A 14,520-nucleotide genomic window follows, 5' to 3' on the forward strand; every position below is an offset into this window, starting at 1 on the left:
GCATCGGCATTTGCTGGACTGTGGAGTACATGGAAGATTCCTACCCCTGGTACGTTGCCTAAGGGGTATAAATGCACGCAGTTAAATGGAACTAGAGAAAATTAAAGCGTTTATAAAAAAGTGAGGCCTTCTTACTGTGACCGCATTGCTATGGACAGTACCTTTGTGTCCAGCACCGAAGCGGGCTAAAAAGGCTGCAGATATTACAGTGGCCGAAAACGCTGGCTTAGATTGGGGAATTTTTTTTATAGCAATTAAGGTCGGGAAATTTCCTCTAGGGACACATCTGATGCAGTTCAGCCGGTTGTGGATTTTGATGAATACCACATGACTTACCATCTTTTCATTCCTCTGTAAGGAAAAAAACATAAACCCCGTTGACCCTTTCAGCGTGACAGCCGTATAGCTTCACTATAGTGTCAAACGGACGTATATGGGCTTCAGCTGTTGAGGCGTGTAAATAGCGAGATGTGCTCTCCGCAAACAGTCATTGTTGGTGTGTGCAACCAATTGCACCAACATTCGCAAGCTCTTGTGCCGTTTTTACGGACTATGAGGATTTGTGAAACAACCGACCTGGTCAATGCAGTCACAATACGTCGCGCTGTTGAGCACAAGTTCACACGTGTCCGATACAGGCCGGGACGATCGATTTTAAATAAAGTCAAAATTAAAGGGGAAAAAAACCTAAAAGCGCTTGTATGGGTAATAGTTGAGCGTTAAATGATCCGATATGGTCAGAATCTGGAGAGCTTCATCACGACGTCCCTCATGTAGTGCACGGCGTAGTATTTGGAAGCAGATAAGTATTTCAGTGCGCAAAAGAAGCCTTGATGGCAAGCAGAGAGACTGAAGACGCTCACGTGCAAGGGCTTTGTGCGTCATACCATTTGTTTCGGCCCATGTTTACATTATAGTTGTTATTATATTTACGCTCAGCTCTTTCTACCTCGACGGTGTAGCCATCAGTCAGCTAAGCACCTGTGCCAAAGGTCGTTCTCCCCATAACCTCAGAAGATGCGTTTACGCAAGCACTGAAAAGTGCTGTCTTAAGGGGGCAACCTCCCCGTCTTAGCTACTCAAACAAACAGTCTATCCCGTCTCGAGTCAAGGCACTGAACGGCAGGGGGTATTGCCCGACCTTCCGAATGCTTCGGCCCGACTCTCTGCCGACTCATCAGCCAAGCAGCGGAGAGCTGGCCCACGTATAGTTACGCCGGTGCATCTCAGCGAAGGAGGGGGGGGGGGGGGGTCTTTTTCTTTGTTTTTTCACGGCGAGGGGGATGCCCGACCTTTACTTTTTAAATTAGTGCCGGCCGCTGGTTATTTATTGCTACATTTCGCAACAGCATATATACACCGTGCTAGTTGCGAAACGCATAAACGCAGCAGCGGTAGCGGGTGCAACAATCGCGGCACGTGCGCCGTTTTGTTCGAGCAGAGTAAATGAGATTCTGTGCGTGCTTCTTCCGGAGGCATTACAGAAGTTCGGCTGGGGGGACAGAAATGAGAAGATTGAATAAATCTGCCGGGTTTCCATTGAGAGAACGGCGCAGCCGTGACCTCTGTTACGGGCGCGCCGAGGTATTCCAAGAATACAACAGCAAAAAAAAAAAAAAGAGGGGCAAATGATGCGAGATGAACCGCCACAGAATTGTATACGTATATTTATATGCAAGCTTCTTTTTTGTAGGGATGGGTCATAAGAATGGAAAGGGAAAAGGAGATTAAAGCTTGAAATTAGGAGCAATGAAAAGAAGGCAGGAAAGAAGGAATAAGGATTGAAAAGAAGAAAGGAAGAAGGCAAAGGGAGAAAATAAGGAACAATGAATAAAAGAATGAAAGAAGCAAGAAAGAAGGAAAAGAGAAAATGAAGCAAGGAAAAAAAAAGGAAGGAAAGAAAAAATTGGGGTGAGAGAAGAAAAGAAAGGAGGGAGGGAAAAAAGGAAGGAGAAAGAAAGAAAGAAGCAAAGAAAAGAAATGAAATGATGAGACAGACAACAGCGTACGCGAAAATAAAAAGGAAGATGATTGTTCCTACCTTCTTTCTCTTTATTCTCCGCTCTGTTCACTGCAACATTTCAGTCCGTTGCGAACAACTGCCAAAGGAGAAATGTATGTAAACTTGCCGCCACCGCCGGGGAAACGGAACGCGTTGCACCAGTGTTGACTTTGCGCTTGGCCGTGCTCGGTGATTTGGGATTTGCGGGAGCACAATTCCCGCCCATTGAAAGCTGCAGAATCGACGCGCACCGTCACCTTGGCTCGCACCTTTGTGCTCCTGTTTGCTCCGCCGCCCGCGTGGAGGGCGGAGTCGGGTGGCTTCGTTGAATTGTGTTCCTATTGTGTTCCTACAGGTGCTGACGCTTGCTCGGCGCTGTGTGCGCATTCGCACTTTTCTTCTCCGGGTGTTAGTGAACACTCGTGTTTATTTCTCCCTCGCGTTGAGACGGGATTTCATCGACCGAGCGCTGCACGGGGCGGGCTTTATTTTCTTCGTGGCGTTGACATCAGGCACGCACCTCTCTCTGTACCCAGTTTGTAAATAACAACAATTCGACGCCGCGGTAGACAAATAAAAGAAGGTTTTGACACAATACGGAGCCCTTTCTAGAGCGTTCGGTGGAGACAACGTAAAGATTTATTTGGTTCATACGCAAGCACATGGTCCCGCGGCCGCGGCGGTCGAATTTCGATGGAGACGAAATTCTAGAGGCCCGTGTGCTGTGCGATGTCAGTGCACGCTAAAGAACCCCATAATAATAATTGGTTTTTGGGGAAAGGAAATGGCGCAGTATCTGTCTCATATATCGTTGGACACCTGAACCGCGCCGTAAGGGAAGGGATAAAGGAGGAAATGAAAGAAGAAAGGAAGAAGGAGGTGCCATAGTGGAGGGTTCCGGAATAATTTCGACCACCTGGGGATCTTTAACGTGCACTGACATCGCACAGCACACGGTGTCAGTGCACGTTAAAGATCCCCAGGTGGTCGAAAAGAACTCCAGGTGGTCGAAATTTCTGTAGCCCTTCACTACAGCGTCACTCATAGGATGAGTTGCTTTGGGACGTCAAATCCCCATAAACCAAATCATAAATCATACACGAGCATACAAGCGGTATTTGCTAGTAGATATATAAATTACTTCTTAATTGCCACTACGTATGATATTAAGTTTGATTACCAAGGCGTTCTTCATAATATTATGGCCGCGACTGTATGCATGCAGTAGATCGCGCGAGCGTGTTTCTCTATCAGCAAACCAGTTCAAGGCTAGAATGAAACTGTTCTACGTGATAGCGTTAAATTCTGACCCTTTTCTGCGCCTAGGCAGGGATGTGAACTTACAATACGAGAGATGCTTGTTATTGTGTTTATTCATTTATTATTTATTTCATGGTCTATCTAGGGCACCGGTCTTACAAAAATGGTCGATATACAGTCTATAGACTTCTTATAGACTCTATTGCCTTCGTATGAAGATTTCTTTTTGTCTATTCATAGTCTATAGACAAAAGTCTCCTAAATGTGTATGGCCATAAATCTATAGATTGTCTATAGACTGTCTGTAGGATTTGTATTGCCTATAGACTGTTCTCTAGGGCTTGTCTATCTATAGAGTGTCTATAGACTTTATAGACAGAAGTCTATGGACAGTCTATAGACTGTCTAAAGAAATTTTTTGTAAGCCGCTTGTCCCGTGAGAACCGGCGCGAATAGCAGCAGAGCGGTGCACTCTGCAAAGACAGAAACCGCAGCGAGCGCTGGCGGAAAGAAAAATAGTATACGTATAAAAGAAATGCAATAGATGGGCAGTCGGGAAGCGGCGCTGTTTGCAAATGCAAATAAGGTTTGCGTCTTGGGAGTGGCTTTGTTTACCATGTACGGCGCAGATTGCCTCGCCTTAGCAAAAGGGATGCAGGTCCCAAAGGATACTCGCAAAATAACGCTCTTGTACTGCGCCGCCTTCACAGAGATTATGAGATGAGAGAGAATCGAATTTCATGATCCCAGCGCGCCTTTGAAAATGCTGCTAAACTTCGTTTCAACTAAGCAATCTGTAAGCCATTAACGCCTATAACGAAATAACCGCCGTCTCTCTCTGAAGAAAATTGCATTCAATGCCTCGTCTCAAGGAAGTAAAAACGTACCAACCTACGTGTTAATGGGTGCACGAAAGTGTTTTTTTTTTACTCTGCTACATCATATAAGCTTTGAAGGCACACACGAAGGCGCGTTTTCGAGTGCCGTAAGCGAGTTTAGCATTAGCGGCAGCACTTTGCTTCCAGCGTTCCGCGAACTCTCGGAAGCTCTCCCGTTCTGCGCGGCCGCTTGGTTTAGATTCCGGCTATTTCAACGAAGCAGTATAACGACGTGACTTTAGAAACGCGGCGTGCTCCTGACAGCTTCCAGTTAAGTTGCCGGCAACATTGAACCCGGTGGAAACGGCGTGCCCGTTTTTGACGTTACCCGCGCGATTAGGCTACCAGGATTGCTTGGAAAGGAGTCAGCCTGAGTCGCTGTAATGAATGGGTATTGTTGACGGAACAATAGCGCTAGACGGAGAACGTCGACTGCAGCTGGAGCATCTTGTTTTTTTTTTCTCCCTCGAAGCCTCAATGGCCGCAAGCAGGGTCAGTTGAGCGAACTCATTCGTGTACGAAGGTCATTTGTGGAAGTAGACGTCGTTACCGGGATTAAAAGAGCTAAGAATATCCTGCATGCAACGGGTATCTTTGAATTGTTATTTTGGCTTGTAAAAGGAGACTACTAAGTCCAGCTAGATAGATTGAGGGACTGGCTTTCCGCGATTTTATATACGCCATCTTTCCCGAAAACTGAACTAAGATAAATAAAAAAAATTACGTAAAAAGAAAATGCATGTAGAGGCGCATCTCGAAAATTTCGGTATATAGCTGTCCCTGGCCATCAAAATTCTAGGAAAGACAGGACTGGCTCATCATTTAATCGCGCGCAACACTAAACTATAAACACACGGCGTTCGTGTGTCGCGCTCTTTCTTGTGCTTTCGCGGTATATGCGCGGTATTTCTGAATTACTGTCGATTTTCGCGACCCACAAAGGCGCTTCGAGTGATCCAATATGACGACGTTACGGTTTGGTTTGGTTTGGTTTTTTTGGGGAAAGAAAATGGCGCAGTATCTGTCTCACATATCGTTGGACACCTGAACCGCGCCGTAAGGGAAAGGATAAAGGAGGGAGCGAAAGAAGAAAGGAAGAAAGAGGTGCCGTAGTGGAGGGCTCCGGAATAATTTCGGCCACCTGGGGATCTTTAACGTGCACTGACATCGCACAGCACACGGGCACCTTAGCGTTTTTCCTCCATAAAAACGCAACCGCCGCGGTCGGGTTCGAACCCGGGAACTCCGGATCTGTAGCCGAGCGCCCTAACCACTGAGCCACCGCGGCGGGTCGACGGCGTTACTTAGGACTGCTTCTGGGGTCAGCCCATGTAGAATCACGATTGTTTTAAAATTTCACGATAAACTCGTGTTTGTTTGTCAGTGAACGTAATCTGGTTTGAGCCAAATAGTTTTTTTGGTTTATGGAGGGTGTAGTGGAATAAATGAGAGGCAAGGAAGAAATCGGTATCTCGCGTAACGGTCGAAGTGAATGCGGTACGGTAGACTGTCGACGCGCGCTTCAAAGAGAACGCTAGCACTAAACGCATGCAGGCATAAAAAGAGTGGGCAGGTTGGGTCGATATTACGTCAGTCCGCGCCGTATTAAACTGCAGCACACTATGTTGTTGTTGTTGTTGTTGTTGTTGTTGTTAGCCTATCAAAAGATGGCACATACCCACACTGGGGGATCGGCCAAGAATCGGGTGGCTATTCACCTGAACGCAGTTAATAAAAAGCAAAAGCACGTGGAAGCGCAACACCGGTGAATTCTTCGTCATGAACAGTAAAGGGGTGAGAGTTTTGATTTCAAAATTATATGAATAATAATAAAGAGAGGGATTAAATAAAAATGATTTAGTCAAAATGTAATAATTGATAGAAAAGAAAAATTTTGGAACAATTAGCAAGGCAGTGGGTGAGATTCTATCAGGAAATTTAGAACAGCGGTACAAACAGATCGGTGGCTGAACCCAAATGTGCTGGCGCCAAATGATAGCAAGAGCGGGCTGCTCAAACTAAGGCCAAGATGCGGCAAGGGCTCCTCCAGCAACCTTTTTCTCAGTGAGTTGAATCGGCGACAATGCAGCCAAAAATGTTCAATAGATTCAGGCTCACGGCAAAATGCACAAAGGGGAGAGAGCGCCAAACCCTACTTGTGTAAATAGAAATTTAGAGGGGGGATGCGGCAGCGCAGCCTTGTCAGTGATACTTCAACCTGCCGAGAGCAACAAATTTTCCTGTTCCAATAATATTTAAGGTGCTCATAATCCGCCGATGTTAAAAGTGATGTGTCTTGCGTGCTTAAAAACGCACGTCGCCGAAATCTAGATGCTGTAAAATAGGCTGTAGCCGGGATGATTGGCAACACGGGGCCGCTGAGGGAAGCCTTTGCGAGATTGTCAGCAATCTCATTTACTGTCACACGGCTGTGACCGGGAACCCATACTAAATGAACAAGGCTCAAATGCGGAGGAAGTAGGGATAAGAAAGTTGTTAAAATGGGACCGTCAACCTGTGCAGCGAGGGACGAACACAAAGATAAAGAATCAGTAATTACTGCAACTGCTGTAATAGAGGGGTCTAGCTTACGTAGAGCAAGTACAATTGCTAGAAACTGCTTGAAAAATAGGGGTGAAATAGAATAAAGAATGCAGCACACTACCGCGCTGTGCATTGCACGTCGTCGTCCTCATCAACTAATACTACTATATCAAACTAATATTAACGCTTTGAGATATATGTGGCGGTAGCGACAGAGAGATGTGCGCTGCACGCGCTGGAATGAAAAACATTGTGGCAGAAGCACTGCACTAGAGCAATACACGTTGGCGTTGCCAACATTGCTGCAGAAACGCGGCACTCGAGCACAGGCCGCCGGCGTACATTGGGTAAATTGGCATTGACCGTGAAAAAGTTGAAGGCACGCATAACTGTCTTCCTGGGTCAGTGGACACCTCAATCGCGCTTTCAGGTGGCGGCGGTGTCCACCTGCAAAAAAAAGCGCTTTCGCGCCATGTTTCGTGATGAGCAATGATAAACTGCCAGCCAATTTTTTGGTTTTATTCAATTCTTTGATTCGCGGAGGAGCTCGGACGGGGACACGTCGCAAAGATGACGTAACACCGTCCGCGTCTCGTGCAAAAATAAATGCCTGTGGAAATCGGAGACCTCATTCGGCATTTTTCTCAGCAACGCGCTCATCTTTTCGCGAAAAGAAAAAAAAACGCCGGTAATCACCCTGAAGGTTGATCTATCAGTCCAGTTCAGCTTCTTGTTTCCCCTCATAGTTCACAATAGTGCCCTTAAATAACTTCCGGCTGTCATAGATATGAGTCAGTGCGATATGATGACTATCGTCTTAACATGATACACATTGCCGGTCACATTTTGTCCAAAATCGTGGCCACACCACTGCTTTTCGTGTCAGTTTACGACCAGTTGAATGTATCTGCTTCGAAAAAACTAGAGTCAGAAACAAAGAACGGGTTTTGCGAAAGCACAGGTTTTCAACAGTGGTTTCATAATGCAGTGTTCTTAGCCATAGAAGGCATTGCTTTATAGTTTCGTTAACACTGCCGTTGTGTTTCTCCGCACATTTCGTTCTCTCTCCACTCAGAAGTAATAATAATAATAATAATTGGTTTTTTGGGGAAAGGAAATGGCGCAGTATCTGTCTCATATATCGTTGGACACCTGAACCGCGCCGTAAGGGAAGGGTAAAGGAGGGCGTCAAAGAAGAAAGGAAGAGAGAGGTGCCGTAGTGGAGGGCTACGGAATAATTTCGACCACCTGGGGATCTTTAACGTGCACTGACATCGCACAGCACACGGGCGCCTTAGCGTTTTTCCTCCATAAAAACGCAGCCGCCGCGGTCGGGTTCGAACCCGGGAACTCCGGATCCGTAGTCGAGCGCCCTAACCACTGAGCCACCGCGGCGGGGCTCAGAAGTAGTCTGTGGGGATGGTACATTGTAAATCCGCCGGATCAGCAGGCTTCTCATTTCCTGTCCTTCTGCAGTAGACGAAGCCGTTGCCTGGTCATCTCAGGTTCACTGTTTTTAGCACCAAGCCCCTCAAGTATTTTTAGGCTGTTAAAGAAGGTGAAATGTAAAAGATTGCGGTGAGGGGCTAGTTGGTACGACATTATAAGAACAAGAAATAACTGCGCAAAAAAGGCGGGACAAGAGAGAAGAAGCACTTGTCCCGTGTGCTTCTTCTCTCTTGTCCCGTCTTCTTTGCGCAGTTATTTCTTCTTCTTATAAAGAAGGTGAACATTGCAACCTTTAGGAATTAAAAGCGATGAGCACGTCTGGCCTTCAACCGAGATAGAACCCTGTGTTAGGCTCTTATGTGCCGCTAAAACCAGTATAGCAAACTACGCCACTAAGAAATGTGTTGACAGCAGATATGACGATGACACAAGTAAATATTCTTTGTTTGATTATACGTGTTATTAAGCCGCCGCTGTTGACCCGAAAGACGCGGGTTCGATCCCGGCCGCGGCGGTCGAATTTCGATGGAGACAAAATTCTAGAGACCCGTGTACTGTGCGATGTCAGTGTACGTTAAAGAACTCCAGGTGGTCGAAATTTCCGGAGCCCTTCGCTACGGCGCCCCTCATAGCATGAGTTGCTTTGGGACGCTAAACCCCCACAAAGCAAACCTACCTATATGTATTATTTCATTAAAAAAAACCTTAAGGAGACGCTGCGGTAGCATTGTTTCAGACTTGTCGCAACTTCTGCTGCAAATTCTGTATGTTTCCGTCAGTTTCTCTGCAGTTGTCTGTCTACTAACCCCCATATGCAAGCTGCAGTAGCAAGTATTCATTATGCTGTGACGGCTCCGACATTTGCACGTATATAACTCTTTTTTAAATTTTGATCTCGACTCTCTGTCTAGGTTACTGTCTAGAAACTTGACTGTTCACAATGGGGTTGGCAGTTTGTGATGCCGTCATAAGGTCACGGGACCTTTCTCGACCAATCAGCGAATTTGTGACACCGGACATCGGCGGGGTTTTGGTGTGACAAATATAATGCCACGACATTAAAACTTCCAGAAATAATTATTATTAGTGCCATCTATTTGAATTGATACGGATACAAAAATATAGGTAAGCGTCTTCGCTCCAACCAAAACAACCGGAGCTTAGTAGTCTTTCTCGCGGTCTGTTTGTGCTAAAACTTTTAACAAAAACGGAGCTTGTTGAAAGCGGGCGAACCGTGTAACTGTCGCTGTTGTCGCCCCAGCTGGGCTCGCTAACGAAAGCGCTACACAATAAGAATGGCGTGCAAACGTGCGCAGCGCATGAAAGCCGCTTTCAAGGGGGGCGATCTCTTCCGGATCGCTGGTTTGAACTCCTCTGCGTGTACAATAAGCAATTAAAGCCGTGCCTCGCAGTTCCGGAACAGATTGAAAGAGGACCATTATCGATGAACACTGCCCCCCCCCCCCCCCCATTGTTTGAGCCCCCATTGTTTGAAGACAGGGTCAGTGCTTCAGCGTATTTCGAATACTTACTGAATGGTTTATAACAAGCTGTTGTGTTGGCTACAGACGCATTTTAGGTTCAACTAACGTCCCCCGTGAAAAGATAAACAGGGCGGCCTTTTACCTGCGTAAAGAAATCTGCATTTTTTTCGCTAGTTTCTACTTTCTGGCGAGCTGACAGGCTACGCGAGAAATACGAACTTTCGGCGGACTTTCGGTACAGTGTATTTCTGCGGAAGACGTTTTTGTAGCGCTCGCTACATTACGGTAGCATTCCGAGCCTTCGGCATTCCGAGTGGCGGTGGCGGCGGCGCCACGCTGTCACGTGGTTGGTCACGTGATGCGGAGCAGCTGCCGGCGGCGCGGCGCCGTGGCTGATCACGTGGTTCATCACGTGGTTGGTCACGTGACCAATTTCCGCTCGGCCAGCTGCAGCTATCCCGTCACTCCAGGTTTAACCAGAGCTAAACCACTGCCAATTTTTTTTAAGCCTTCAGCATAACTGTGTATTTTTGAAGGGCTTGTATAGTTTAGAATGTAGCACATTCCTAAAAGTAGTTTGTTGCAATGAAAGTGTATGAAGTCAGCAGCAACAAACCGGCTAACAATATTATTGGTACCGCCAATTAATACAATGCGAAAAAACTGGACGATCTGAGGGATGACATAAGAATCGTAGTTAGAATGTAATTTGCTCGTGTGCGAAGCTCGCAAGTTATAAGCGTTGTAACGTTTAAAAAAAAAGGTAAACTTGTGCCAGATATGCTTTAAAAAACTCCTTGTTACGAATAAGGACAGCATTTGCTACTTTTCCTGCATTCGGCTGGTTACAAATCAATAACGCCCGTAGAAGGCTAATCAGAGGTTTAGTTTAGCGCTATTCACGACCCGCTGCTATATGATCCGCTTGCGCAAGGATCAAAGCGTTTCCGCGAAGAGGCAGGCGGCCCCTTGGAGCCATCTTGGTATGCGCAGATCAACATTGTGGAAGCGTATCGCCTTATGCTGATATATTTCTAGAGAGTTTTAGCATAGCGCAGTCCGCTACGGTGACTCGCTAATCTGAGAGTTTAACTGCGCCTGTGCAGTGATGCGTGTGCCCGCGCCCTGCCCTTCGGAGCCGTCTGCGCATGAGCAGTTGTTGCGTCTCGGAATCGCGCAAGCACAAATGGCACCACGCTGAACTGGACCGTTTTGGCGGAATGTGAATCGCGCTATGATAAGACCCATTAACAGCTGCAGCCGTTGCTATCGTTCTACAAGCCTGTCTCTTGAGAGTGGTAGCTTAATTGTTGCTCACCTGAACCCGCTCTTTCCACCAGAGGTCGGCCCAGGGCGTCTCGTTGCTGCTTCCCGCGCTGCCGCCGCCGCTGCTGCTGCTGTTGACGTTGGCATCTGACGTCATCGTGACGTCGGCCGACGCCATCGGGCCGGCCGGATGGACTACTCACGCAGCCACGGCTACAGAGGCGCCTCCGCCTGCGAAGCGGAGAACGAATCAGTGAACACCTGCCGCTCTCCTTTCAGAGAACGAAAGAGAGCGAAATAAATCAACGAAAAGCGTTAGCAGAAGCTGCGGGTTAAGAGAGGAAAGAGAATAACCTCAACAGGACCCGTAAAACAATATGAATTGATATGGGATGCGAAAAAAAAAGATACAATGCGTTTCCGAATGACACAGTCGACGAGCAGGCTTCCCTGAACGTCCGCCATGTTTTAACGCGATGCCGTTAAAGGCCCCGTCCACCAGAAAATCCGGTGTCGGTGTTGTGAGCGAAAAGTCACTGGCATGGCTCTGGCAGGTGGTCCCCAGAGAGCAACCTTGGAGGAAGGTGGGCCACCTAGGTCACGTGACCTTGCGGCGTCATCACAACCTGCCCACTGAATAGTGTGCAAACTGCGCACCATGACAGGAGTCAGTTAAATTAATGATTGGTCGCCTGGGAACAGGAACCTGGGCCGCACAAGGTCCACCGCTGGGAGCACTTGCCATTTCAGGGCAGTGGCGTATCGCTCAACCGCTGCACCACTGCGCCAGGAGGGGTGTGAGGACTCCTAGGGACCTATGAATGTAAAACACAGAAAGACCTTCTGTATATACGGGGCTTATTCACTACGCTATCCCGTCATACCCTTTGTTTGGTCAGCTTTATGTGACGGCGCACCGGTAGCTTCAAGAGCGAGCCTTCAGTGTGCTTTGCCAGGCTTCCGTGGTTGGCTCGAGAGCTCGTTAAAACTGCACGGTTGTGGAAGCTGTCGCCCCGCATTCGTATAGGTTCTACTTCAATGGTAGGGAAAGTTGACCGTGAGAATACGCGTCTAATTTCCCGGTGTTTATTTATTTGTTTAAAGATACTGCTATCTCTGGTGAGAGACATTGCAGGAGCGGTTACAAATGCAAAGAAGAACAGGGTATTATGTCGTAATATGGAAAGGTAATGAATGAATGAATGAATGAATGAATGAATTAAACTGAACTGAACTGAACGAAACCTCCCAGGGAAGAAACCCTAGTCTGGAACCCCAGTGGTGGCAGCCAGCCATTTCTGGTCTGTGAGGGCAAAATTGATGAGTCACCCATTCGAAGCGGCGTGGTTTGGGTGAGGGATAGCGGGGAAGAAAAAAGGCTGACCTGGCGTTCCTTGACAATGGGAAAAAGGGATGGATAGATCCCACAATGAGGCAAGACAGGTACTTATCAGTGCAAAGAATTCGTGAACATTTTTTCGTGTTTGTTTCTTGTGCGTAAATCGACGTATTTCGGCTCGTGCATACGGATTGTGGCGATTACATGTGGAACAACAAATATTTTCAATATTGGAAAATTGTAAGGTGCTGTTATGAAACTATTGAGGGTCCATGCTTCCGATCTACAGCAAAATCTTTTTTTTTTAGTTTTTCCGTCGAGCGCATCGAACAATTAAGACTGCCTTAGAAAACCAATGGGGAACGCTTTTGATGATAGCAAAAGCTTTAATAGCAAAAAAATGCAAGCATGCCGACGGGAGATCTGCGTATATATTTATTGTTAAAGTGAAATCTTATAATGTGTGAAAAAAAAATGCGTTCGTAATCTCCCGTTCAGAAATGCTCCCGTCCATAATCGTTGGGTATGACCATAACAAGAAGGATACTGCCGATTCTTCGCGCATTAGTAAAGGGTGAGCACTGACTCCTAATAAATGAACCGCTGTTTCAGAAAAGACGCAAATGAATATGATAAGCTCTGACAGAGCATTGTTCCGGCTAATTTAAATTAGGAATGAAATAATCATCAACTGCTTTTTTCTACTGCTCCTGCTCGCACTTATCCGCACACCGCAGAGTGTCGCTGCTGTTTCTGTTCAGCGCAACTTCTGTCCTTAAACACCGTGACCAAACAAAGAGGGAAATAGAACGAGCCTACTGGTTAGCAAAAAAAAAATGTAATACGTCAGCCACACGTCTATCGCGCCTACAGTGTTGCTTTGACACTAGGAAATCCATCAGCTCAGCTGATAAGGTACTGATGTTCTTTTTATTTTCGGGTGGGGGGGGGCGGTAAGGGCTAATTACAACATTAAGCAAATATTGTTCATGTTTCGCAGCCATTCTGTAATGGAATGAAATGCTCTCTCTTCCGTCAGTAATGGCTTCGTCCTGACAGACATTTATCCTTCTGGACTTTTTGTCCTGTCTCTTGAAGCAATTTGGTCCATAACTGTCTTGAGCACGCAAAAAAAATGGATAAAAAACTCTAACTAACAAGCCAGGGTGCGAAAAAACGGCTAAGAGTAATGTATTGACCTAAATTGAACCATATGGGATTGTTTAGCCTGCATTGATACCTTTTTTTTTTACTTTCTGCTTCCATCCTCTCCTGACCGGCTTTCGGCGACTGTAATCTAACCTGCCCCCCAGAAGCCAACCAGCACAGAGCGCTTTAACCCCGCTCTAATACGACACGCGTTAGACTTTAAAGGCGGGCTAGTTTAAAGTCGAACGCCAAATAAGTGTAAGAACATACAACCAGCGACAGCGCTCGAGCACCGCTGTTCGCGCTAGCGACCTTACATCGACGAGAAGAGGAAAGCATTTGTTCATCTTTCTTTCAACCTTGCTGCCCCCTCTCCCCTTACGCTCTGCTCTTCTCTCTATTCCTCGTCCTCCTCTATGAACGAGAGTACGGCTCCCACGAGGCACGGCTTTGGTATGTCCCATATATCGCGTTCGCCAAGCGTTATACGACAGCCTTCGGAAAAGTTGCTCATACGTTATACTGCGCACTGCCCGGTATACGACGTGGACGGACGGTTGGCCGATAGTGGGAGAAAGCCGGAAGAAAAATGCTCAGTCGCGCGGCGACCGTGTGCCCGCAGGCATTACGGATACGGGAAGGCGGAGGGATGGAGAGGGGGAGAGAGGGGGGGGGGACTCGCAGTGTCCGCCTCTGGCGTAAGCACGCTTAATCCGCACCCCGGTTCCGCTCGAGCCATCACTCAAAAGGAGTAGTGCCTCATGTACCCGGGTGTGCTGGGAGCAAGCTCCACTAACGTCCCCCTATATACACGATCGGCTGACATCGCCGAGTGAAATTTCTGGATTCGTATATCTTCAAACCTGACCGATGCTTCACCATGAACCATAGAGTTTCTTACTATTAACTAGAGGGAAAGCTGGCGCCCCGACTATGGGAGTTAGCATGGAGCTTCCTCGAGACCACCTGAGCCACCATGGGCGCTCTAAGCATCATGGGGCGGTGAGCTACCGACTGCACAACTACAACTTGTCAAAAAATAATGAAAAAACAAACGTTCCATAATCAAGAATGTCCTATTCAATATCCTGTCTATTAAGCGTAACAAACGAGTAGAAAAGCATACATGCCAAGTTTGCTCAAAATAAG

General features: G+C 47.0%; 1 protein-coding gene across 2 annotated transcripts in view; it reads right to left on the reverse strand.

The window, feature by feature from the left end:
• LOC144121061 (uncharacterized) overlaps positions 1–14,520 on the reverse strand; it is a 209,986-nt gene that overhangs the window by 25,056 nt on the left and 170,410 nt on the right. For both annotated transcript variants that reach the window (XM_077653993.1, XM_077653992.1), the window contains exon 3: positions 10,936–11,114. In XM_077653993.1, coding sequence (XP_077510119.1) covers positions 10,936–11,061 — 126 coding nt within the window. In that variant the 5' untranslated portion in view covers positions 11,062–11,114. The remainder of the gene's footprint in view (positions 1–10,935; positions 11,115–14,520) is intronic.

Source organism: Amblyomma americanum, chromosome 2 (assembly GCF_052857255.1).
Source record: "Amblyomma americanum isolate KBUSLIRL-KWMA chromosome 2, ASM5285725v1, whole genome shotgun sequence".
Taxonomy (NCBI): Eukaryota; Metazoa; Arthropoda; class Arachnida; order Ixodida; family Ixodidae; genus Amblyomma; species Amblyomma americanum.